The sequence below is a fragment of the Gymnodraco acuticeps genome, unplaced genomic scaffold (genome assembly GCF_902827175.1).
Source record: "Gymnodraco acuticeps unplaced genomic scaffold, fGymAcu1.1, whole genome shotgun sequence".
Classification (NCBI taxonomy): domain Eukaryota; kingdom Metazoa; phylum Chordata; class Actinopteri; order Perciformes; family Bathydraconidae; genus Gymnodraco; species Gymnodraco acuticeps.
The window spans coordinates 226,563-249,850 of NW_022990990.1; the positions used below are offsets into that span (position 1 = coordinate 226,563).

Here is a 23,288-nt window from a genome sequence, read left to right on the forward strand (position 1 = left end):
TGAAATAATGATACACTATGTTGGTTTATAACATATATAATTGACCTACTGAGGCCTATGAGGCTCACCATTTTCCTTTCTGACAATCCTGAGATTTTGCTGAACATAAGTCTCTGATTGTAAAATTGACAACATGGTCAAAACAGTACCATTATGTCATTCCTTTGTTGGAAAAAGTGTGTCTATTGTTGGCGTGTGTCTACACACAACCAGATGAAAAAGAATAATTTGGAAAGTGACGTCAGAGGTGGGATTGCCTAGGAGGAGATCGTGTCCGTTCGGCTCTATTCGGGTGTTTCCGGACGCTGGATTAAATCCCCGCCCCACTTCATTCCTGCGTTGTTTGGGGACAGAAGGAAGATGGCGGCGGCCCCGCTGTACTGTGTCTGCCGGCAACCCTACGATGTAAGACGGTTTATGATCGAGTGTGACATCTGTAAAGACTGGTTTCACGGCAGGTATGTAGGCTACAGTGTATTTGATATGTGTGGCTCATTGGAAGTGATATACACTGATTGTTTATTGAAGAAAGGCGACGGCTCTCTGAGCGGTGTTGACTGGAAGCTAATTTAGCTGATAATGCTAGCGGTGGGCGACGGGGGTTTTAAACCGTCTATTGACACGACTTTACCAAAGAAACTGGGGTTTCGCTCTCTGAAATTGGCTTGAATTTAGTCAAATGTTCCGCCAATTATTACCCAGTCAAACAGTGTGTACGTAGTTTATGTAAGTATGTTGATAGTTAACATTATTGACTAAAATAAAGCCTTTTATAAAACAGTTGTTATCTGCCTGTATGCGACTCATGAGCATTGCATATCTGTGTCAGTCAAAGCTTCGCGGGGTCACCGTGGCTTAGAAAGGGTTGCCAGCTCCTTGGAGTCACTTCAGAGATACATTTATTATTGTTCAAACTGTGATTTACGGATTAAGACATCGTTAAACCAGTCGCTGTGTACCACATCGCATAGCCTACTGGCTAAACGTACTCAACATATTTACAACCATAGACAGTATTTGACTTTAAGCTACATTTCATAATCAACTTCCATTTGTTTGGACATAAGCTGTATGTTGTTGTTAAACCTGTTTTATCATTCAATGTTATACTTACTCTATTTAAGCTGTATATAACATTAAGCTTTTTTGTATTTTGATGTGTTTTGGGTGGTTTTATTTAATAAAAAGCGAAAGATCGAGAACAAGGAGCTTGTTATGGTCGGGCTTTTGATTGACAGCTTGAGACATTTAAATCCCCCTTTCAGGCAGAGCAGGCACATGGCAGGGACCCCTAGTGGTGACATGGGGGATTATTTAAAGGTACCCGGCAGACACATGTTTTTGGATTGCTTATGGCCGGGTTTTACCCTATATGTTCGTTATTAAATGCTCCCACATCTCTACAAATTACAATTGGACCAGTAGTATTATAGTTGCCTTTCATGATTCATGTTGCGCGTGGGTGGGTGGGCTGTCATGTGGGAAGGTTTTTCTGTTGTGCAATAAAGCATTTTTTTTGGTCCAAGCTGTATGGCACAATACAATGTCCTTTTAAGTAGTGTGTGCTCTAATAGTCCAGACCTTAAACTTTGAGTAAGACTACACTGTTAAAGGCTGTCAAAGTAACCCAGTTAGTTTGACAGCATAATTCAGTTTAAAAGGATGTACAGAAACACTTTTTTGGAAAAATATGAGAATGAAGAAAGGTGATTGAAAATGAGAAATGATTGTATATGTATGTATAAATGTAAATGTATGTACGAATAACTTGCATAATGATTTAAAGGACAATCATTGATCAAGTAAGGGGTGGGAATTAATAAGCATTTGCTTCCTCCTACTCCCTTACATATGATTTATTATTAATATGAAGACTTTTTTTTGTTGAATATACAAATATTACCATGAATGTGGATAAATACTGTATTATAACAATACGGTATTCTGTTTTTCACATTTGTTATTTTTTAATCTGTTCGAAATAAAAAAAAAAGACCTGGGTTAACCCCTTTTTATGAAGCGCTATAAAGCCTGCTGGTGTGTCTGTTAGCAAGGCAGGCAGTTTTTGTAGCTCACAGTCTGCTCTAATCCTTAGAGAAGGCAGATAATAAGATGTTGCCATAGAAGAACATGTATCAAACTTGCTGTCTGATTACATGTTGGTTTTTAGAGTCAGGTAATCAGAAAGACCTGACTTTAAAACAGTTTGAATGGGGTTTGCTGACTTAGACATAACTTAGACCTACCCCATTCTCAGTCCCTTGAATCAGCCTGTGTGGGTGCATCTCCATGGAAACTGCTTATGAATACAATAATCTGTTTTTGCTCGTGTTGAAATGACGGAAGCCATTGCGTAACCACATGGAGCCCACTGCCAGAAAACTTGCCGGCCAGAATTTGCGGTGTATCGGAGCCAAAAAATGTGCCAGCAAGCAAAGGAACAAATGCTGGAGCTTCCCCCATTGGTGACTAATAAGCAGATAGACACACACACATGGAGCGGATCTCCAAAACCAGCCACATTGCCTGCCTCTTTCCCACGAGGCTGGCCAGAAGGAAAAGGGATATTCTCTGGCTGTGGATGATGGCACGCCGATGAAGTGGAGAGGCACTCAACCTCCCGGTGTCTGGTTGTCAGTTTGTGGGGGACTTTGTCTCACTGCCTGTGTTTCTGGAGAGTGTCCTGTATTCCACCTCAACCTCAGGACACAATACAGCCTGGTCCTTTAACCGGTTGGGCAGTGTTATCACAACACTGTGGGGCTTATCTGTGTCGGAGTAGTGATCAGTGCGGTGAACTGGAAAGCAAAAGGATCATATATTTGTCCAGACAAGATGCTCTTAATTGCTTTTCTATGTCATCTCTTGTATTGACACACACCCTTAGTCTAGGCTCGTATTACAATAGTTATAGATATGTTTCCCTCAGGGATCTGCAAACAAGATTTGTAGTTGTTGATGTTGTGATGCAACAATCCAAGTTTTTTTCAATACTGAGTAGAAGCTGAGTATTTGCTAATATTGAGGGCTGATCTCTCCCCAACATTTAAAAAAAGCTGTATATCTAACTTAGGGCCCTTTATATGAAAAATATTTGCTGTACGGTTGCTGAATAATCTTTCTGTTTATCGTTAATTATTAGAAGCAATAAAACTAGCCACCATTTCAAAAATAAAATGATATAAGATATCAAAAATAAACCTACGGTGTAAAGGGAATATTTTGTGGGTTTTTCTTTTATCCCCACATCTTTTTGCTGCCCACATTTGCTTTGGTAGCCCTTCCCTGGAGGACTCCTTTAGTCACCAAAACAAACAACTAGAGCCTGTGGTTTGGATTACAAATGTTAGTTTGAACCCTGTTATTTACCATTTAGAGCCTCCCCTAATTACAAGACCTGCTTCTCCAAATGGACCGTTTCCAAGATGCCAATTTACGTCAGCACTGTGCATGTTGACGCACTGGAAATCCTCACTGGGTCACGTCAGATCACAGGGTTTACCCCGGCGTAGGTGTCAGGCACTCCAGTCAGACCGTCTGGTTAGGTACGGGCGGTGGGGGGGAGCTGATGATGGACCTGCGGGGCTCAACGGGACAGAGGGGATGATTGATGGGCGCTCCAGCCAGCCAAGTTCAATGCACGATCCGTCAGTGTCGCACAGATTGTGAGCACGCTAACGAGAGATGCATAGCCACTCCAGAGTGCATTTGTAATGTTTACGCTAAGTGGATGGATGCATGGATGAGTCGAAGGATCTTATTTTTGACCAACGTTGTCCATGAAAGAAAAATGTTTCTGATCATTTGTTTAGATTTCTGATGAGTTAACGGCAGCCTCACAGCTCCTGTTCAAAGCTGTGTTAACATTCATTAGCAAGGCTTGCTGGTTCCCCGCCCTGGGGTAACAGCATTACCTCCAGCTTGATCAATGTTGATTAGGGGGCAACAGCCTCTTGTATTGATCTGCACTCAGATTCAATGAGGGTGTTATACATAAAGGACTTGAAGTTGTTGTGCCTTACAATAGAAATCTTGATTCAGAAATATCACTTTGATCCATGGAAGTAAAGTAGCAGTGTCTCTTATTGAATCTAAATCCATAGGAAACTGTACATTCCTTCTAATATTCAATATGGGTCAGAATGCAAGTTTATTTATTGGTGATCTTATGTTTCAAACAACAAGCTCAAGGTTTTTGATCATATAAAAATGCTTACTGACGAGCATAGAGAGAGGATTGCATTCACATACCAGTCCAGGTGAGTTCAGCCTGAGTTTGTTGCTTGATGTTTTTCCGCAGCAGACGCTCCACAGACTGAGGACTTTGTAGATTTTACAGGGGCACCGAGAGCGTTAAGATGACCATGTTGAAGGCATGTGTGAAAGTAGAGCCCCAGTGCTTGGAGCCTTGAGGCAACTCAACCTGCTGCACCAAAAACAATGAAGTTGTTCAAACCCCCTGACGCCCCATAAACAACAAAGTGATCCTCTTTTGTTGTTTACCAGCAGACTACAGAGAGGTCTCTTTCAAGCTGTAACCGCTGCCGGGTCGCTTTGACGCAGCTAGCTGAAAGGATTGAACCAGTGAGGCCCAAATGACAGATCCCTTTCCATCTGTCAGGGCTGAGTGGCTCTTACCGCTGTCCAAATGCAGCACTGTTTATGTAAGCTTTGGTTGAGGACTAGGGCCGGAAGAGTCAGGTGCTCCTGTGGGGTCAATAAAGACAGCCAGGTGTCTGTAACTGCCCTCATCTCCTCTATCTTCATCTCCACCTCCCATCCATTAGGGATCTGCCCGTTTCCTAATGTAGGCGTGTCGCTGCCCCGTGCAGAGCGGTTATTTAGAGCTGAAAATAATGGTGACGACCGCCTTCTGCCTTTGTGTTTCTGCACTGATCATGGAGGACAATGAACCCCTCGCAGTGCAGGCACTAATGAATAAGCCCTCTGTCACACAGGACGGAGGCCCTTGATGAGAGGAAGTGGAGGGAGAGGGGCTGTTGATGGCAGGGGTTTAAGCCAAGTACACACATCTCCTCTTATTCAGGAAGGGCCGTTGTGCTTGGTAATCTGCTGCAATGCTGTCACAGAATAACTCTCCAGTCTTGTTTTGATCTCTGAGGCATATTGGCTGTGCTCTGCGTCAACTATCACAATATGCTCTGTTGTTGTGAGACAATACATGATTACACTATCTTCTTAAGTAATACGATGACGTGAACTCGGTTTTCTCCAATCTGATCCCGGCTCTGATTCTTTCAGAGCAAAGAAGGTTCATGTTCGTGCAAGAAGTGTTTGCACACTTTGCAGTGATGATGCAATACATTATCAAGCCTGAGCAAGGCAGGAAATACTTTGCTCTTTCCTTTTCAGCTGAGTTTACTTCCCCCATTTGTTCCTTCTCTATCTAGAGCCCACACAGTTTCACCAGCTTCACTGTCTTGTGTATTAATCATTACAGGTGACACATAGGCTGAGTCAGGCTGGCGTATTGGCACAGTGCCCTGATTTCCCCGCTCTGGTATTACATAAAGGAAAGTACCGAGTGAGATGAGGACAGCGAGGTCACCTCGGTTAAGTTCACGCTGCTCTCACACGTTTAAAGCAACCCGGGCCAGCGGCAGAGTGCTGTGACTCATGCTTTCCCCCAGCCAACGGCCCCGCGTGAACCAAGATTCCTGACACATGAGCTCGGCTTAAAACTACAGCCAAGCAATGCAGTGTTATTGTTGGATCTCCACTCGCTCACGTGCAGGAGCAGGAATACTTCCAGGTTTTTGCCGTTTCCTCTTTTTATACATTTTTATAGCTTGTCAAAAGAAATGATGACATCAATTCAATATTCCATCAGAAAGTAAAGAAAGTTTGCACCAGGTTTAATGTGATAAACAGGAGAGGCAGCTCATGTTTAAGCCTGTTTGTGATCAGGGCCAGGATTCACACGCGCTCACCACTTCCTGAGGAGTTAATGGCCATCGCCTTTATTTCCTTTACAGTTTCCTGCAATTTCTCCTGGATCAAAGCTGAGAACAGGCTGCAGCTCCATTTCCCCTGCAGGCGCTCGCTTTTCCTAACAGACAATATATCAACTATAAATATGTACACTTATGTTTGTACACATCCACTTTTTCGCTACAGAAGCGATCAAATCTAAGCTTCACTGTCTCGATGAGGGTTAAAAAAACAGCAATGTTAGTTTGAAATAAGTGTGCTTGTAGTTTTGTTATAGTTGCATCGTGTTTTTTAGGGTCAGCCACCACAGTGCTAATGCTGCTTAGCAACATATGTCTTGATATTTAAAAAAAAAAGCAGTGGAAGCAAAATAATGACATTTGCCTCTGGCTTCCTATCAGATGTGTATCAGTCCTTTCTATTGTTACGATGTTTGCGTGCAGACATCGACACAGGAAGAGTGTCATCATTGGCTGTTTCCAGGTCAAGTGGGGACATGCGCTATGATATCATTCATTACCTTCAGATCCCAGAAATCATTTTCAAATGACAACCATAAGGACGGCCTGTTAAGTACAGAGGGCTCTTTTGTGTGTGGCCTCTCTCTCACAACACTTAACCATCAAATGAACTGCCACATGTTCAAGTCAAACAACGTGCAGTTTGTTTTCAAACTGAAAATAGCCATTGGTGAAATTGGTTGAGTTCCTGCTGCTCTGGAATGGAGCTCTGGTATGCAGCAGAGGAATGCATGTGTGTTGGTGCCTGTGGTTTGGCTGCTGCAGGACAGTCGGGGGTTACTAGTGACACTGTTGCTCTAAGAAAGGTATTATTGCGCAAACTGCAAAATACTTTATAAAGTCTTCAAAAAAATCTTCATTAATCTAGAAAATAATCTAAACATGAGTTTCATGATAATTGTTTGCTGCAGCCCAATTGTAAAACCCCAATGCTGTCACAACAATGTCTCCAATGAGGTAGGCATGAAGGATGGACCCTAACTTGTGTTTACACATGTTGTAAGAAGTGAGAACTTGTACTAACTGCATCTCCTCTCCATCTCCAGCTGTGTGCAGGTCGAAGAGCATCATGCTGTGGACATCGATGTTTACCACTGTCCCAACTGTGATGTGGAACACGGACCCTCCCTGAGTGAGTACTTCTATTTCTCATTAGTGGATATCAACCTTGCTGCTTCTCTCTGTCCCCGTATCTTATTCATCAAAACTGTTCTCCGATTCGCCTCCTTAGAGTTAAATGTCTTACCCTCGCTCCATTCAGATGTCCCCCTCCTGCCTGTGTTTTGTATGTTTGACCGGTCACAGGGGGAAAGGGCCGCTGTTAACTCTAGGCAAATGTATTTGGGGGGGAAGGGTGAACCTCCAAGAGCCCAGGGGGCAGACATTAACAGACTAATTAAATGGTGTTGTAAGCCCCTCATTTTGGTTGGCCAAGCCCCTCCATCGCCATCTCTTAGCCCAGGGATTGACTGGTGAATTATTGTACGTAAAAGAAGTGGTGGTGATGTGCGTAATTTGCCACTTTGTTAGGAGAACAAGCCTCAGAAGGGCAATGACATGAGGAAAGTAGAGCGAAACAACCCAATGAACCTTGGTTGTCTTTTTTATGTTGCAGTGAAAACGCGCAACAACTGCCACAGGCACGACTACACGGAGCCAAACGATGGGCTGAAGCCGGTGCAGGCTGGCACCCCAGTGTTCGTCAAGGAGCTGCAGACCAGGACCTTTGCCAGGTATGATGACGGACACATGTTTTATACCAATATTACAGCAGAACTCTTTTGTAAAAGTTTGGGTTGCTATTATTTTCGAAAATGTCGCCCTACTACGGCTTTTGGGACATAACTTTAAAGGCTTTGTTAGAAGTAGCTTTGTAGAATGTTCCTGAACTTCTTATGATGTTGTTTCAGTGGTGAGGAGATCATGATGCAGATGAAGGGCGAGCAGGTGACCACCCGCTACCTGGAGAGACACGGCTTCAGCTACCCCATCAAAGTCACAGAGATGGAGAGCCTGGGACTCAAACTACCACCCCCTACTTTCTCTGTCAAAGATGTGGAGCAGTATGTGGGTAAGGACACTTCATATGGCTTTGTTCTGCAGTGTAAGAGTTGCCATCATGTGTATGAAGCTTACATTAATGCACAAGTGTTTTGGGGAAGGATGATGTAATACACCGTAGCCTCAGTCTGTTTAAAAGCTAATGAAACCACCCAACACCAGCCTGCTAAGTGGCTAACGCTGAACAGGCGCCATCTGTGTGTCAATAAGAACAGGTTTCTAGGTTCATGGGGTTTCAACCCACTTATCAGGCATCGGGCGAGGGCTGACTGAGTTCTAAATGAGTGATGGCTTTCACTAGCCTCTCTATGACCACTACGCTTCCTCGTTGAAAGGGGCCTGCCACTTCCCAGCTCCTATTACAAGCCCATTACCAAGCCCACTGGTGTTTTTATCATTAAGTTCAGATTACAGACTCCCCCTTCTCACTTCATCTCTCTCCCCCATGCCCTATTGAGCATTAAGCCAAGGCACAGGTGTTGTGACGAGGGACTGAGTGTCACGTTTCTTACAGTTAAAAGACAATGGGACAACTGGAGTGATCGCTGATGTCTTCTGTGTGTCACGAGGGTCGTGTGGCCAACATGGTGTGTGGTCAATGATTAGGACAATGGTGGAACATTGAGGAAAGGCCCCAGAAAAGTCTTATCATGGATAAATTGCAAGTGTTATCACAAAAAAGGGTATGAGTACGGGTTACATTTCAGTAAATGTGGGTGGGCAGCAGAGCAAAACTGGACCTGTGTTACTTGACCTTACTTTCTCCTTCTCCACATTTAGTTTCTCAAATAAGATATGAAAAGCTGTACTCTTGACCAAATAATCTAAGGAAAGTTTTTGGCAAATAGTCCTGTTTAATTTGCCTGGAAAAACCTTTATAAAACGTTTAATAATGTATAGAAATGTAAAAATATAACAGAAACTAAACATACAGTAACATGCAGCACTAGACAAAGTAAAAGAGCCCCATCCGTGACCTCAGTGCTCCGTACATTACACCCCAAATCAGTCAATTCATATTCACTATGCAAACTTTAGCAGGACAAGTCAAAACCTTACTTTATGAAATGCATTAAAGCAGCGATGTATAACTTGTCAGTGATCCTACATAAATCTAAACTCTGCCCGGACAGATCAAATGTAGCTCAAGGCAAAACCAATTTCCACAGTCTGCAGCTGACTTAACGTCCGTCCAGGGAAGAATAAGATCAGAGTGACTCTCTATAGAAACACTGGCTTCAAGCGTTTGGTCTGACCCCCGGGGGGCAGATACTCTCCTTCCATGCAGACGGTACACATCTGTGGGATCGTCAAACTACCTTTGAAGTAGCTGCTGGATAACGCTTAGAAAACAACATTTTGGACTATTCCCATAAGGTTGGCTTAGGAAACGCTGTGGGGAGGAATTACAGAGTAACGCTCGGAGGTCACAGATGGGGCCGTGATATAACACAATAATGTTGATCATGGAAAAAAAGAAGAAGAATAAACGGTGCAATGCGATATTAATAGTGAGCTTAAAACTGCAATGTAGAGTGAATACTTTTTGACCACATTGCTGTAAAAATAAAGTATTCAAGGAACAGTTCACCTACAAAGTTGCCCTCTGTGTATCAATTACTCAAGAAGAATTCAAAAACTGAGACGATTCTTGATCTTTACTTCTCCTCAGGAATATTCTCTGTTTTTTTTATTCGTCGTTCATCCTGTAGGGATGCATGAAAAAGTGTTCCTTAACAATTCAAGGTCACATTTGGTGAGTAATTGAAATACCAATTATTATTTTGTGGTTGTTGCAAAAAAACATATGAACTTGATTTCAAATAAGAAAAGAGTATGTAGTTCTGGCATGTTGAGTAGGATGTTTTTGAACCAATGAAAGACTCCTTAACATTACTGGGTATCATAACATATCATTGTGATGCAGCAGGTACAGCAAGTGTCGCTCAAGCTGGTTCAGGAAGGGTGTTGTTGGTTTTGTTTCGTCTGTGGCTGTTTGGTTTGTGAAGCTGGTGTCGAATTAGGCGTAGTGAGGTTTTCAGGCAGCTTTGTCTCTCGCTGTGTGACTGACTGCCTTTATTCCAGCTGTTCTGTCATCAGACGCTGGCCAGCTGGGCTTTCAGAGAGAGAGAGAGAGAGGTGTGTGTGTGTGTGTGTGTGTGTGTGTGTGTGTGTCATACGTGTCATACGTGTAAACACACCACATGCAGCCTTTCTAACATCTATACTCATGTTCCTCTCAATGCTTAATATATCCCACACACACAGGCATTGAATACATAGGCCCTCTCACCTCCACCCACTCCCACTCCTCCTCAGGGACTGGTGGTCCGGACAGATTGTTTTGCTGGCTTCCCTGTATAACCCCTCCCCACGCTGCCATATTGGTGCCAGTTTCCCCCAGGGCTCGATCTCTAAAAGCACACGGAGATGCCAGCAGGCCGCTGACCCCGTTGAACCCCACGCCCACTCAGCAGCCAATTAAAAAAAGTTGAAGATATTCAATGTCTGCAGGACTTCTCCATCTGATATTTTGTGGACTAAACAGAACATTTCCCCCATCTAGGTAGCAAAAAAATCATCGACGTGATAGATGTGGCACGACAGGCGGACAGCAAGATGAAGCTCAGCGAGTTTATCAAGTATTACTCCAACCCGTGTCGACCCAAAGTCCTCAACCTCATCAGCCTGGAGTTCTCTGACACCAAGTAAGATATGCTCAAATCTGTTCACATGTTGGCTAATGAAGAGCTTAGCACATATCCATCATAAACACTGGCAGTACAATTCCTCCTGTCACTCTTCAGGAAATACTTGTATAAATTAGCCATGGCTTTATATCTCATATTTTAATCTCATGGATAATTAATGAATTGAATCATACTAGTATATCATTCATGCCTCCATAGAGGGGCTGTCTACCTTAGGGCTGCACGATTTAATAAAATCTAAACAAACACAACAATTTGCTCTGATTATTTGACTGATGTTGCCATTGTGATATTGTTTCACCATAATGGAACATTGAGGGTCTGTCCTAAAGATGGATTTGATGTTAATTCTGTAGAATATTCTTTGTAGTTTGGGACTTCTCTGCAGCACAGCGATACTTCATTCAAATATGTTCACATTTAGCCTTTACCAAATATTGCGCCTACTGAGATTTTGAATTGCACTATTATAAAACTTGAATGTGTTGTGCAGATCTAGTCTGTCTAAAGCCAAATCCTTTGAATTTTGAATTTCTGTAGAGGTTGGATGTAGAAACCCAAAAAGGAGAAATCCTCTTGTTGTAATGTATCTCCGAATATTAAGACAGCCCTCCTGTCAGTTTTAGAACCGTTTGCTTTTGTTTCACTTTTAACTCCAACCATCTGCTCAGGATGTCGGAGTTGGTGGAGGTTCCCGACGTGGCTCAGAAGATGTCCTGGGTGGAGAACTACTGGCCCGACGATTCCTTCTTCCCCAAGCCCTTTGTCCAGAAGTACTGCCTCATGGGAGTCAAGGACAGCTACACAGATTTCCACATAGACTTTGGAGGCACCTCTGTCTGGTATCATGTTCTCTGGGTGAGTGTTTGCATGAAGAACACCCGAGTGTATGTCGAAATCAGACAAACATTTATGAAACATTCCACAAAAGCCAAATAAACTACCACTCCTCGCATCACATTTTAATCATCAAGCTGCTCTGGGGGCAGCACTGCTGTGCCATATGAAGATCTCATCGGCACTGTTCTATAAACTAAAGCTGACTTTACTTTCCCAGTTGTCTGTGGGTGTTTTTAACAGCGCCATCACCACGGCTGCCATGCTCAAACAACATCAAAGTGTGTCATTAACGTGTGGTGCCTACTGTTAACTCCTCTTCATCTGCTCTGCAGGGTGAGAAGATCTTCTACTTGATCAAGCCCACCCTCGCCAACCTTGCACTATACGAGGCATGGAGCTCCTCGCCCAATCAGAGCGAAGTGTTCTTTGGGGACAAAGTGGACAAGTGTTACAAGTGTGTCGTGTCCCAAGGAACCACCCTGCTCATCCCTACAGGTCGGTGCTTTTGTTTGTGCGTGTGCCAAGTTGATTTGAGTTTGTTTATGCAACACTGTTCATCATAAAGCTCTAGTTTTTGAAGGGTGTTGTAGTTTGGTTAATTCAGTGACTAACAGTAGGGAAACAGGCTTTGAATTCCTATGAATGTAGTAAAACAATAAGGCTGTCAATCAACCTAGTGTTATTAAATGATGACAACTTGATCCTGGTTTATTTGCATTGTACCTTTTTTAAACGAATGGTAATTCATGGCTTACATAAGACATAAAAGGCATTAAGAATTAAAAAAAACCCACACAATTATAAAGGATTTACAAGAGTAAAATAACAACACAAAGTAGTCTGTCATTAGTTTTGGTCACTGTGCCACAGTCTAACTAAGTTTTCCAGTCTGTCTAGTTGAACGTGTTGAATGCAGCACTGAGATCTAATCATAAGAAGACTCAAACTTTGCCACTTTTGTTCAAGTGAGCGTCCTTCAACCAGCTACGTAGCAACGGCAGGAACTGCTTCGATAGCGTTTTTGAGGAGCTTTTTTATTACAGATTTGAAACCATTGTTGCTTGCTTTAAAAGTAGCACAATCCATTATGTCAAACCTTGGAAAGTATCTAGAGACCCCTGCCCTAATGCCAAAGGAACTGGAAACTGAATATGTTTTGCCGTTTGATGTCTATGTCTGGACCGCTGCGTAAAAGGGACCGTGTTGAGGGTTTCTGCACCGTTACTTCTCCGCTGTTTTCTTGTCCCTCTTGTCTTTTTCTTTTCTTCGCTGGGGACTCATCAGCCACTAACCATTCATCCAAATAACTGTGCTCTCCAAATATATTAAAATGAATATTAAAATCCTCCATGTTGCTCTCAGACGGTAGAGAACGGAAAACTAAAGACAAGCATGCAGTTTGCTTTTCGGCCAAACTGTATACAGTTAAATCGACCGGACTTCTTTCTGCAGATGTGAGCGTCCTTAACAACGGTCAATAAATCCTTGACAGCGGTCTGTACTACTGGATTAACAACGTGTCACATGTTCTGAATTGACCAATCAGAATCGAGTATTCAACTAAACCATGTAATAAGTAATCCTAAAACACGGGGGGGGTCACCTTCCTATCACAGCCTAGAGACTATCAGCGGTTAACTTAACATTACTGATATTTAGCGTGATTATGTTTATAAAATAATGTAAGTGTGGAATACTCCTATAAACTTGGATGAGCTTTCAGGCACTTGGACACAGTTATCTGTGTTACTAATGTAATGTCATGGTTGTTTCCTGACCCTGTTGTCTGCCTTTATTTGTCTTTTCACATGCATTCATACGCTAAAATAATCATGCTTCCCATGGCTCCTGCCAGGAAAATACAAGCATCTTGAAGGTCCTCTGTCATTGCCAAGGGAAAATAACAGAGAAGGAGCAACAACCCAAACACTTCTTAATGATCATAATTGCAATGGAAAAATGAAGATAAACAGTGCTATAATGTAATACGATGATCACAGCTTCCCTCTGTACATGGCTTTTTTTACAATCCTTTAACTAGCATTGTGGAAGTAGAAGCTGTTTCAAAAACATGTGTGTGTTTCTGAATGTGACATGCTTCCATTCACCTAAGTGAAGCTAACGTCTCCAGTCACACAATGACTCATCCATCAGTCTCTCAATAGACCTTTTAAGCCGATGGAGATCCTTTGCTGTCCTCATGATCCCTGACAGACAAAGCTCAGTTCAGTCCGTCAACTGCTGGTCGTCCTCCATCATTCCTCCTGCCATGCTTTCTCTGCAGGCTGAGGCAGCATTGTAAAGGAGAGCTTTTGGCAGAGAGGGTGTGGAGAGGTGGGAATTAAGTTGGGGTCAGAGAGCACAGTAGGTCAGTTAAGCAGTGCATTATCAGGCCTGTCTATCAGCCTCACACCAACCCCCCTCAACTCTGCTTTCTCTCACTTTGTGTTGTTTAAAGAACACTGTTTATATTAACGGAGCACATTTTTTTAGGTCTTAGGATTTATTTTTAGGACATGAGTCTTTTGTATATGCTCAGGATGTGTTCATGCAGATCACTCTAAACCACATGTTTGTTCAAATGCCCGGTATGAAGGTGTTACTTGAGCTTTCCTCTCCTTAAGTTTGTTATTGTTTCAAGTCAGTCTGTTGGCAAGTTGTGTGAATGTCTGTGCTCTGGCGCCCTCTACAGGCTGGATCCATGCTGTGCTCACCTCTCAGGATTGCATGGCGTTCGGAGGGAACTTCCTTCACAACCTCAATATTGGCATGCAGCTCAGGTAAGATTGGCGTAACTGTTTATCTCATTTGAATCTATAAATAAAATGTGCTATCGTGTGCGTTACTTCATCACTTAACAATATTTTGAATCTGTTGGTTTGCAGGTGTTATGAAATGGAGCGTCGCCTGAAAACCCCAGACCTCTTTAAGTTTCCGTACTTCGAGGCCATCTGTTGGTATGTGGCCAAGAACCTCTTGGAAATGCTGAAAGGTGAGAATCAAATGTAAACATGCATTTAGAAGCAAATGGCTCAAAAGAGCACGCATGTTGAAATCAGTGCAACATATGTCTAAATGTTGGAATTATAAGTGCAATTATTTTTGATTTGTTAAAGACCCAATTCAGTTCTTGTGTGGTTTGATTGCCATTATAGCCTATGCATGCATACTCAGAATCTGCATGTGGATACTTTGTATAAGTATCTATGTTTCTCATTTCACAAAGAAACATTTAATACTGGAGTTCATATGAAAAACTCAAAATCACAAAATATGACGATGCATGGTTCTTATTGGACAGAGAGGATATGAGCATCAGCTGGTGCAACTACCCCAATATGGAATATTCTGCAGATTATTTTCTGGATGAATCGCATAACTGTTTGGTTTTTAAAATAAGATCCCACTCTCAAAGTCCAAGTTTACTACGTCTTTATAATATCATATTTTGTGAGTCCACAAAGATATTCTGTTTAATGAGATATAAAACAGAAGAAATCGCCATGTTTGCGAGGCTGAAAGGAAGATATTCTGAAGATTATCGACTTTGACGATAAATGAATTGTCAAATAAATTGGCAATTGGTCTAATCCAGTGATTCTCAAATGGGGGTACGCGGACCCCTAGGGGTACATTGGGGTACTGCAGGGGGTACTTGAGGTAAACAAAATAAAAAGGATAATTAAAAAAATACCATGCATGATTACAAAAATAATCTTAGTACAATAAGTTAAATAGAAAACACAATTTTATATAAAATATTCCTAGAACCACTAAGGGGGTACAAACATGTTACATTTGTGTATTGTATTTATAGTTTTTAATAATATATCATTTTGTTCATTGGTTTGTTAAACATATTCAATTGAAAAACTCCTTGGAGAAATCTTTTTTCTCATGCATAAAGATGAAAATATCCTTAGTTTGTTGTAATTCATACATTAAGGAGTTAATAAATCAAACACTGATGGAACATCACTATATTGTAATTATTTATATAGGCTTTTTCTGTCAAAAATGTCAGGGGGTACTTGGCTGAGAAAATGTTTCAAAGGGGGTACATTACTGAAAGAAGTTTGAGAAGCACTGCTCTAATCGATAAGTTGACTTATTGCTTCAGCTCTACTTGTAAAGGTAAAGACTGCCCGATGTTCAGGTCAGAAGGTTAATACTTCCAACCGATATCGTGCATCAGCATGGGAAGCTGCAATAATGTACATCTTCTTTGGACAATTTTAACATTTGATATGGTTGACTGTCTTGTGAATTTTCAAGGTTTAATGCTTATTTTTTATTTCCCTCTCAGAGCTACGAGAGGACAACTGTCCACCCCCAACCTACCTGGTGGAGGGAGTGAAGGCTTTAATCAGCGCACTGAGGACGTGGTTGAAGAGAGAGGTGAGCGCCGGCCACACTGTTCTCACGCTCTTCTCCACAGAAACACACCTGCAGCTGAATAGCTCCAGTCCAGAGGGCTATTGTTACCCAGCCGGCTCCACTGTGTGTTCTTATCTCCTGGATGTGTGTGAGTGGCCAACAACAGGCTTCTTTCTGTTCACTTCTCCTGTCTGAATGTGGTCTGCTGTGTCTCTGCAGGTGACTGAGCCTTCCAGTGAGGTACCAGACAATATCAGGCCCAACCATCTCATTAAAGAGCTGACCAAGGAAATCCGCTACCTGGAGGTAAGAGCTGGAGCAAGGAGGGAAGGATATCGGAGAGGTTTAGACCTTTTAAACTTAATTATTTGTCTATGGCAATTCATCATACAAATAAAACTACAAGAGCTATCATTTTGTTTAAGTCAATGAGCAGCATTTCCTAATGCATCCAATCCAGTATACCCAATAGTTTAATGGTACCACTTATTAAAGTCAATGTAGAATGTAACCAAGGAACTTATATAAATATTGAATATGTACAAATATTAGTTTATATTCACTTTTAATTGCCATTATTAACTTCTTAACTGCTTAGTGATCTGTTTTGTTTGTTGGCCTTTGTTCCTTGACATAAAATACATCTTGCCAAAAATCCAACACACATCTGATTATGAGGCAACCTAACAAATTGAGTTTGGTCTTGCATGCAGTTCATGAACTTGTGAGCATGTACGTTTTGGATTTTGGTAAAACCTTGACTTCATTATGTGTAACGTACATCACTAGGAGGAACCAGTCAGCGGTAGCAAGCCAGTGAAACCTCAGGGAAGTGTGTGTGGAGTAGCATCTGGATCAAACGGCTGCCCGGCCACTCGCGCCCCACTGGAGAGGCTGGACCACGCCCGGCGGGCGAGGAGGGCGGCCCGGAGGCTGAGGGAGCAGCAGCGGCACGCCCCCAAGGTGCCCTCCAACCTGGACATCTTAGAGCGGCACACCAAGGAGGTGCTGAGGAGGCTGGAAGTGGGACCGCTGGAGGAGGTGAGCAGCTGCTGATATTTTCATTTCATTTCAAACCTTTATTTACCCAGGTGTATCCCATTGAGATCATTGATCACTTTTTCAAGGGAGACCTGCTCAAGTAGGTTCCACATGAAACATAAAACAACAGAACAACAAAAAGGACATCATACAGCATCATTACAGGGATTACAATTTACAATAACTATCCACATGAACAGGTGCCAACAGCTTCCGATTGGATATCATCTATCCTTGCTTTAAAAACATTTAGTGGCACCAGATTGCTCAGTTTCCATTTCAATTGCAGACTGTTCCAAGACAGAGGAGCTGCGCATCTGTGACGGGGTTCAAATTGGTGAGTCACTCATGTGATCCGCTCCGTCACAGCATCTAAAAGCTGTCTTCCCTAAGACAGTCCTAGCAGTTGGCACATTTAATAAAACCACAGCATGCGATCTCAGGCAGTAGCCACTTACAATTTTCCGTGAGATCAGGGAGCAGATATAAGATGGAAGTTTCCCTAACATGGCTTTGTATATAAAAATGTACCAGTGACTGAGCCTCCGTACAGTTAGTGAAAGCAAACCAGCCCTTGCATACAGGGTACAGTGATGGGTTAATGCTTTACAGTTTGTCACACATCTCAGCGCACTGTGATACGCAGCATCTAACTAGATCAGGCAATGGGCAGGTGCATTCATATACATCAGATCACCATAGTCCAGCACAGGTAAAAAGCTCACAGTGACTAGCCTTTTCCTGGCCTCAAGCGAGAAACAGGACTTGTTCCTGTAGAAGAAACCTAGCCTAACCCTCAGCTTTTTAAACAGGTTATTGACATGAAGTTTAAAAGTGAGACAATCATCAAGCCAGATACCAAGGTGTTTGTAACAGGTAACCACTTCTAGTTTTATTCCTTGCGTAGCTACAATATCTACAACAGGCTCTGGTGTCTTTTTAGCTTTAGAAAAGAGCATTACCTTGGTTTTCTCAACATTTAAAAGAAGCTTTAGTTCAGAGAGCTGAGTCTGAATAATGTTAAGAACTGTCCCACAGTGGCACTCATAAATCACGTCCTCAATTAAGCATTTATTTCCCCCCCATGTGAAACAAAAACGGAAGCTTGGTGCAAATGCTCTCTAAGTGTATTAAGATTAAAGTCAGTATTTTTCTTTTCTTTTTAAATAAGTGTTTAATACAGGCAAAATAATACACATCACAAACACAACAATATGATTAATGAACAATATAGCCTCACAAAAAGATAAAAAAACAACACAAACATAACAAGAGACAAACAAAGTAAGGAGGATCCTTTCAGGAACTACAAGGTATTTAGTGTTCTCCCATGTAAAGTTGTTTTTAGTTACTGTATCCTTAGTATAAACAAAATAGTTTCCATGATGTTAAAATAAAAATACAGTCTATTGACTGATGCTGGTCTGTTCTCCTCAGGATGTGGCGTTCTGTGCCAAGGTTCGTGGGAAGCTGAATAAAGTATCGACGGCATCAGCCGCTGCTGCTGCCGAGTCTCTAGAGGACAACCACCACCTACGGCTGATGCTCGTCAACGGAAGAATCATCAGGTGAGAGCTCGCAGCCCTTTGGTCTACACATCAATGTTGGTGCTACTTGGTCATTTAGGCTCAGTGGTCATTTTCTCAGAAAAATATGGACCTTTCTGTGCAGAGGGGAAAGATCATCCCCTCTGTTTTTACAAACCTGTCCACCCCAGAAAATAGAGAAAAACATAACAGACACTAGAGTGAGAGAGACATAACAATAGCAACCTTAAATGAATCTGCCTTCATGCAGGGAAATAAAACGGGAATTTATTTGATACCCAATAGTGTTTCATTTAAATAACAATAGAGATTTTAACAAAGTTTTGATGCCATGATTCTCTCTAATCTGGAATTCTACAGTCCAGATGATCTATATTTTATGTGGAAATTACATTTTATTTCCTAATTTTTCAAACGTGGATTTTGTGTGCAGAGACTTGAGGCAGCCAGCCAGCAACCCAGTGAGGACGGAGGCCGAGTGCTCATCGGGCAGCCCACCAAAGAGTTGTACGGACGTGAAGTCTGAAAGGACAGAGGACAGCGGAGAGCAGCCCAGCACAGTCGGGAAACCCACGTTCCTCAGTAAGTCACTAGAAGCTATTGTTAGTCATATCATTATGATTAAACTCAAATCTTATTGTGTTTATTGTCAAACGCTCATGGTGTGTTCCTGTGTTTCCCAGGTGGTCTGGAGAGGATGAAGACTGAACTCAGGGAAGAAGTGTCAGGACACTCCAGTGTGTCAGACGCAGATTCAGACAGTGACTCTCCCACAGAGGTAAATACTGAGAACAGCATCCCATGTCATATTCAGAATCATTTGGTTGTTAGCCGTCTTCTAGCTTCATTGTGTGTCACTGTCACTTAATGTTGTTTTGTTGACTAAATGTTTTATTCCTTCAAAGGTTCTACATTATTATTTGTTTACATTATTTACTGGTTTATTGATCAGAGGCAGTGCACCTGACATTGCTGTAAATGCACGTTGTTTACATACTTAATAAATTCCGACATTTCTGCAGCATAAAGCATCGTCGTCTTCGTCATCCTCCTCTTCTGATGAGGATTCAGGGAGTTCCCAGGAGGAAGAGGAGGGTGAGAGGGGCTCAGGGCACACCATAGAGCTGGACCAGTCTGGCCACAAACTCAGGCACAAACACAAACCACTCAAACGGTGAGAAACACTTTATCAACGTGCAAAGATATCGTCATTCATTCAATGGGTTGAATATGCATATTATCTTTTAAATGCAATACTCGTGTTTTTTCATATTACTGATCAAATGGGCTACATCAAATATTCAAAGTGACACTCATGACTGAAAAAAGCATTGAAGGAGCCTCTAGTGTACATGGTGGTATCATGGCAACACTCAAAGCAAAGCAATGACAGGTATTAACTAATGATGTCCTGTGTGCTCCTTGCAGAGAACGTCCTACCTCACCCAGCACAGAAGAGGCCATTCAGGGGATGCTGTCTATGGCCGGGCTGCTGTGCTCCTCCGAGCCAGAGAAGGTGGCCTCCTCCCAGGAGTCCTGGTGGTCCGGCTCCAGCCAGGGCTCGCCTCTGGAGCGGAGGGAGGAGGCGCAGCACCGCCTGCAGGGAGACCAGAGCCCCATGGACAGCCAGGGCAACAGCAGTGAAGCCTGGGACAATCAGGGGCTCCCCAGCCCACTCAGCAGGGGCCACAGCGGCAGCCCAGAGACAGAATACCAGTACTGTGACCCCTCCATGTCCCCACCACTGCACCCCTCCAAGAGGCACGCACCCAACCCCCCACCCATCAGCAATCAGGCCACGAAAGGTTTGGAAATCAGATTTTTCACTTCACCAAGCTTTGGAAAGACCAGAGTTTGACCTTTTTGAAAGGTTGTTGTAACTTAAATGGGTTAGGGGTAGTTTCTCTGTGTGCACCTTAAATCTGAGTTCAACACGGGTGTGCATTTGCATGATTTGTGTGTCTAAAGTACTTTTAAAGCCTATGCTACTACAACATGTAACCAACACAAGTGTGATGTGGTTACTTCAGTGACATAAGACACATTTATTCATATTTATTTGCATTTTTCATTTAAAATCGCTTTACTTGCTACTCAGCTTTTTGTTGAATAATTATAAAACATCTGTAGGGAACATAAATAAACTGAATAGAAAGTTAATATGTTTGAGAGGAATGGACAGCAGCGTTGATGTAGAACGAATTGTACGTAAACATTTGTCAGATAACCATCATATTGATCAAATCAATGTATCATGCATACATGACCTTATTCCTTTGGAAATCAAATAAGACATACATGTGTCCAACCATTTTTAGTATAGGAAACACTGAAACTAACCTTTAGTAATAATTATAGTTATTTATGTTTCATTTGAATGCTGTTGTCCTTCTTTCAGGCAAAAGGCCCAAAAAAGGAATGGCCACAGCCAAGCAGAGACTGGGGAAGATTCTGAAACTCAACCAACACAATCGTGTGTTTGTGTAACAGTCCAAATCTCCAAACGCAAAGAGATGCGTGGGGATGTGTTCTTTGGTGTATTTGTTACCAGACACTCTTGTGCTTCAGAAAAGGAGGAAAAAAACCATACACACTGCCCCTTTTGACCCGTAGAACACGCTCACTGTGCATGCTAAGGAGACAGGGTATTGGATTTGAAAAAAGCAAGTGCACGACTTCACCACAAGCACACTAAAAACAAAACAGAAAGGAGCTACGGGAAGCGGAGAGGGACAAGCATGTTGCGAGATGTTCTGCTGCAGGGAAAGGTGGACCGAGGCTCCTGTGGGCATTCAAATGGACCGGAGAGGTGTCGGAGGTCTACCTATCAAAAACGCTTGCTTTGCCAGGGAGCAGCTTCTGATGCATCATCTGGATCATATTTTAGTATTTCTCTCTGCTGACCATCCCCCAAGCCCCCCCCCTCCTCCGCACAACCTTCACTTGCTTCATGGCTTTCTGTGAAAGGAGCAGATGAAACCGAGCTGCATTTTTCGAGCAGGGTCTTTTTTTCTGAGGTGCTAAGGAGGATGTGGTGAACAGAAATTTCAAAATGGTGCTTCTTGTTTGTACTTTTCTCAACTCATGCTTGTCTCTTCCGGCCTACACCTCCCTCCCCCCTTCCCCCCCTTTATCTCAATCACACCAGCAATAATGACTTTGAGGAGAGAGTGAGAGGCAGCACTTTGGAGCATCCTTCTATTTGGTGCAAACTGTACTCTCAAATGTGCACTATGTTTGATATTTAAAGAGTCCGTTTCTAAGCAATGGTGGCTTAAGGCAAGATGCCTCTCTGAATTTGTTTTAAAAATAGGAATTACGAGTATTTCGCTCGGTCTAAAAAACCGAGGACTCGTATGATATCCTGCTTAATTTATTTCTTGTTTTATCTATGTTGATTTTTTATGTGTTATCGATTCTGAATGATGTATTTATTAATTGAAAGAGATAATGATTTTATTATATTTCAACCCTAAAGCCTCAGTAATTCTGAGGGTTTTTCTTCTTTATAGGGTATTTTTTTTTGTCTTTAACAAACTTTCTGTAAATGTGGATGTTTTAGACTTCATGTGATCATCATCTGTTGAGTAGCAATTGACCTACTAAATCTTTGAATAGCTTCTATTCTTTACCCCCGTCCCTCCAGTTGAATAGATGTGTTCTTGTCTGTCTGCTTTCTCCCTGTAGCCAGAGGTGTTGGGCTATGTGCAAACAGAAACCACGTTAGGTCGAAAAATGTCAACTTTCATTATAATTACATCTGAGCTTTTTCAACTAGTGCCGGTTATCTTTTTAGCAAAAAAACAAAACAAGTATTCTGAGCCACTGTGGTCGATGCATTAAGAAGGGAACTTCTATGGGATGAGTGAATTTTTTTTTTTTTAAATACCAGTGCTGATGTTCGATGTGTGTTTTGCTCGGGGTGCGCAGTTCTTCACTCTCAGGGAATGATGCCATGGACATAACCTTCGATTAACCAGTAGCCTCGTCGTGGACGCAGACAGGATGTTCTCAGCACTCACTCAAGACTTTAAAGGTTCACCTCCTGCTTCAGAGCTGCTGAGGTTTGTTTTTTCATTGCGCAACAAATCATTTCATGGTTTTCATGTTGTAAAGATAAGCCGTCAGTCATTGTACTTTTTTTAAGCAAGCTTTTACAACTTATGTTAACATAATTTTGGTATTGTCCTTCACTGCTTCCTTACACACTTTCAGCTCAGTGTTATTGGGTTGACTCTAAAACATCCATGCTAACTGGCAGTCTCCCAGAGACTTTGAAAGCTTTGCTTGTAGTACACATGACCTGTGAGGGACTGTGATCAATCTACCTGCCCCGACGAGGTGTTTCACAATGAACCAACCTAAAAGAATGAGTGTTCATCACATTGCCAGACTGATCTCCTCCTTTTTCTTACACTACACTTTAATATTTGAACTCTTTGCATGTCAAGTCATTGAAAACAAGAGCTGGCCCGCAGGCAGGGCTTGTAATAAGCTGTAGTATTCATACAGAGTCTTTGTTTCGTATGCAGCTCTCGGCATTTGTGAAATGTGCGTTGGTTTTTGCAAAAAAAATTAAAGTTTTAAACTTCTTATGATTTAAAATATACAAACACTGGCTAACTGACACTGTTAATGCATTGCATTTTGTTTCTGCATTTCAAAAAATTGCGTGTAAATAAAACTAATGAAATAACATGCTTGTCTTTTTTGTCAAGCCCAGCTCATGTTCACGTTGG

The 23,288-nt window shown here is 42.2% G+C and overlaps 1 protein-coding gene across 2 annotated transcripts; it reads left to right on the forward strand.

Annotated features, from left to right (window-relative positions):
• The first annotated feature begins 339 nt into the window (after positions 1-339).
• Positions 340-23,245, forward strand: kdm7aa (lysine (K)-specific demethylase 7Aa). Of its 2 annotated transcripts, XM_034235861.1 has the most exons (19): positions 340-458; positions 7,019-7,104; positions 7,588-7,705; positions 7,883-8,043; positions 10,600-10,741; positions 11,416-11,602; positions 11,917-12,079; positions 14,277-14,364; positions 14,470-14,576; positions 15,891-15,982; positions 16,181-16,267; positions 16,751-17,002; positions 17,292-17,339; positions 18,440-18,570; positions 18,983-19,131; positions 19,233-19,327; positions 19,572-19,723; positions 19,978-20,354; positions 20,948-23,245. In XM_034235861.1, the coding sequence occupies exons 1-19, from the start codon at positions 361-363 to the stop codon at positions 21,034-21,036; spliced, it is 2,622 nt and encodes an 873-aa protein (XP_034091752.1). In that variant the 5' UTR covers positions 340-360; the 3' UTR covers positions 21,037-23,245. The 2 variants fall into 2 exon arrangements, with proteins under 2 accessions (XP_034091752.1, XP_034091753.1); XM_034235862.1 differs by lacking the exon at positions 17,292-17,339.
• The last annotated feature ends 43 nt before the right edge of the window (positions 23,246-23,288 follow it).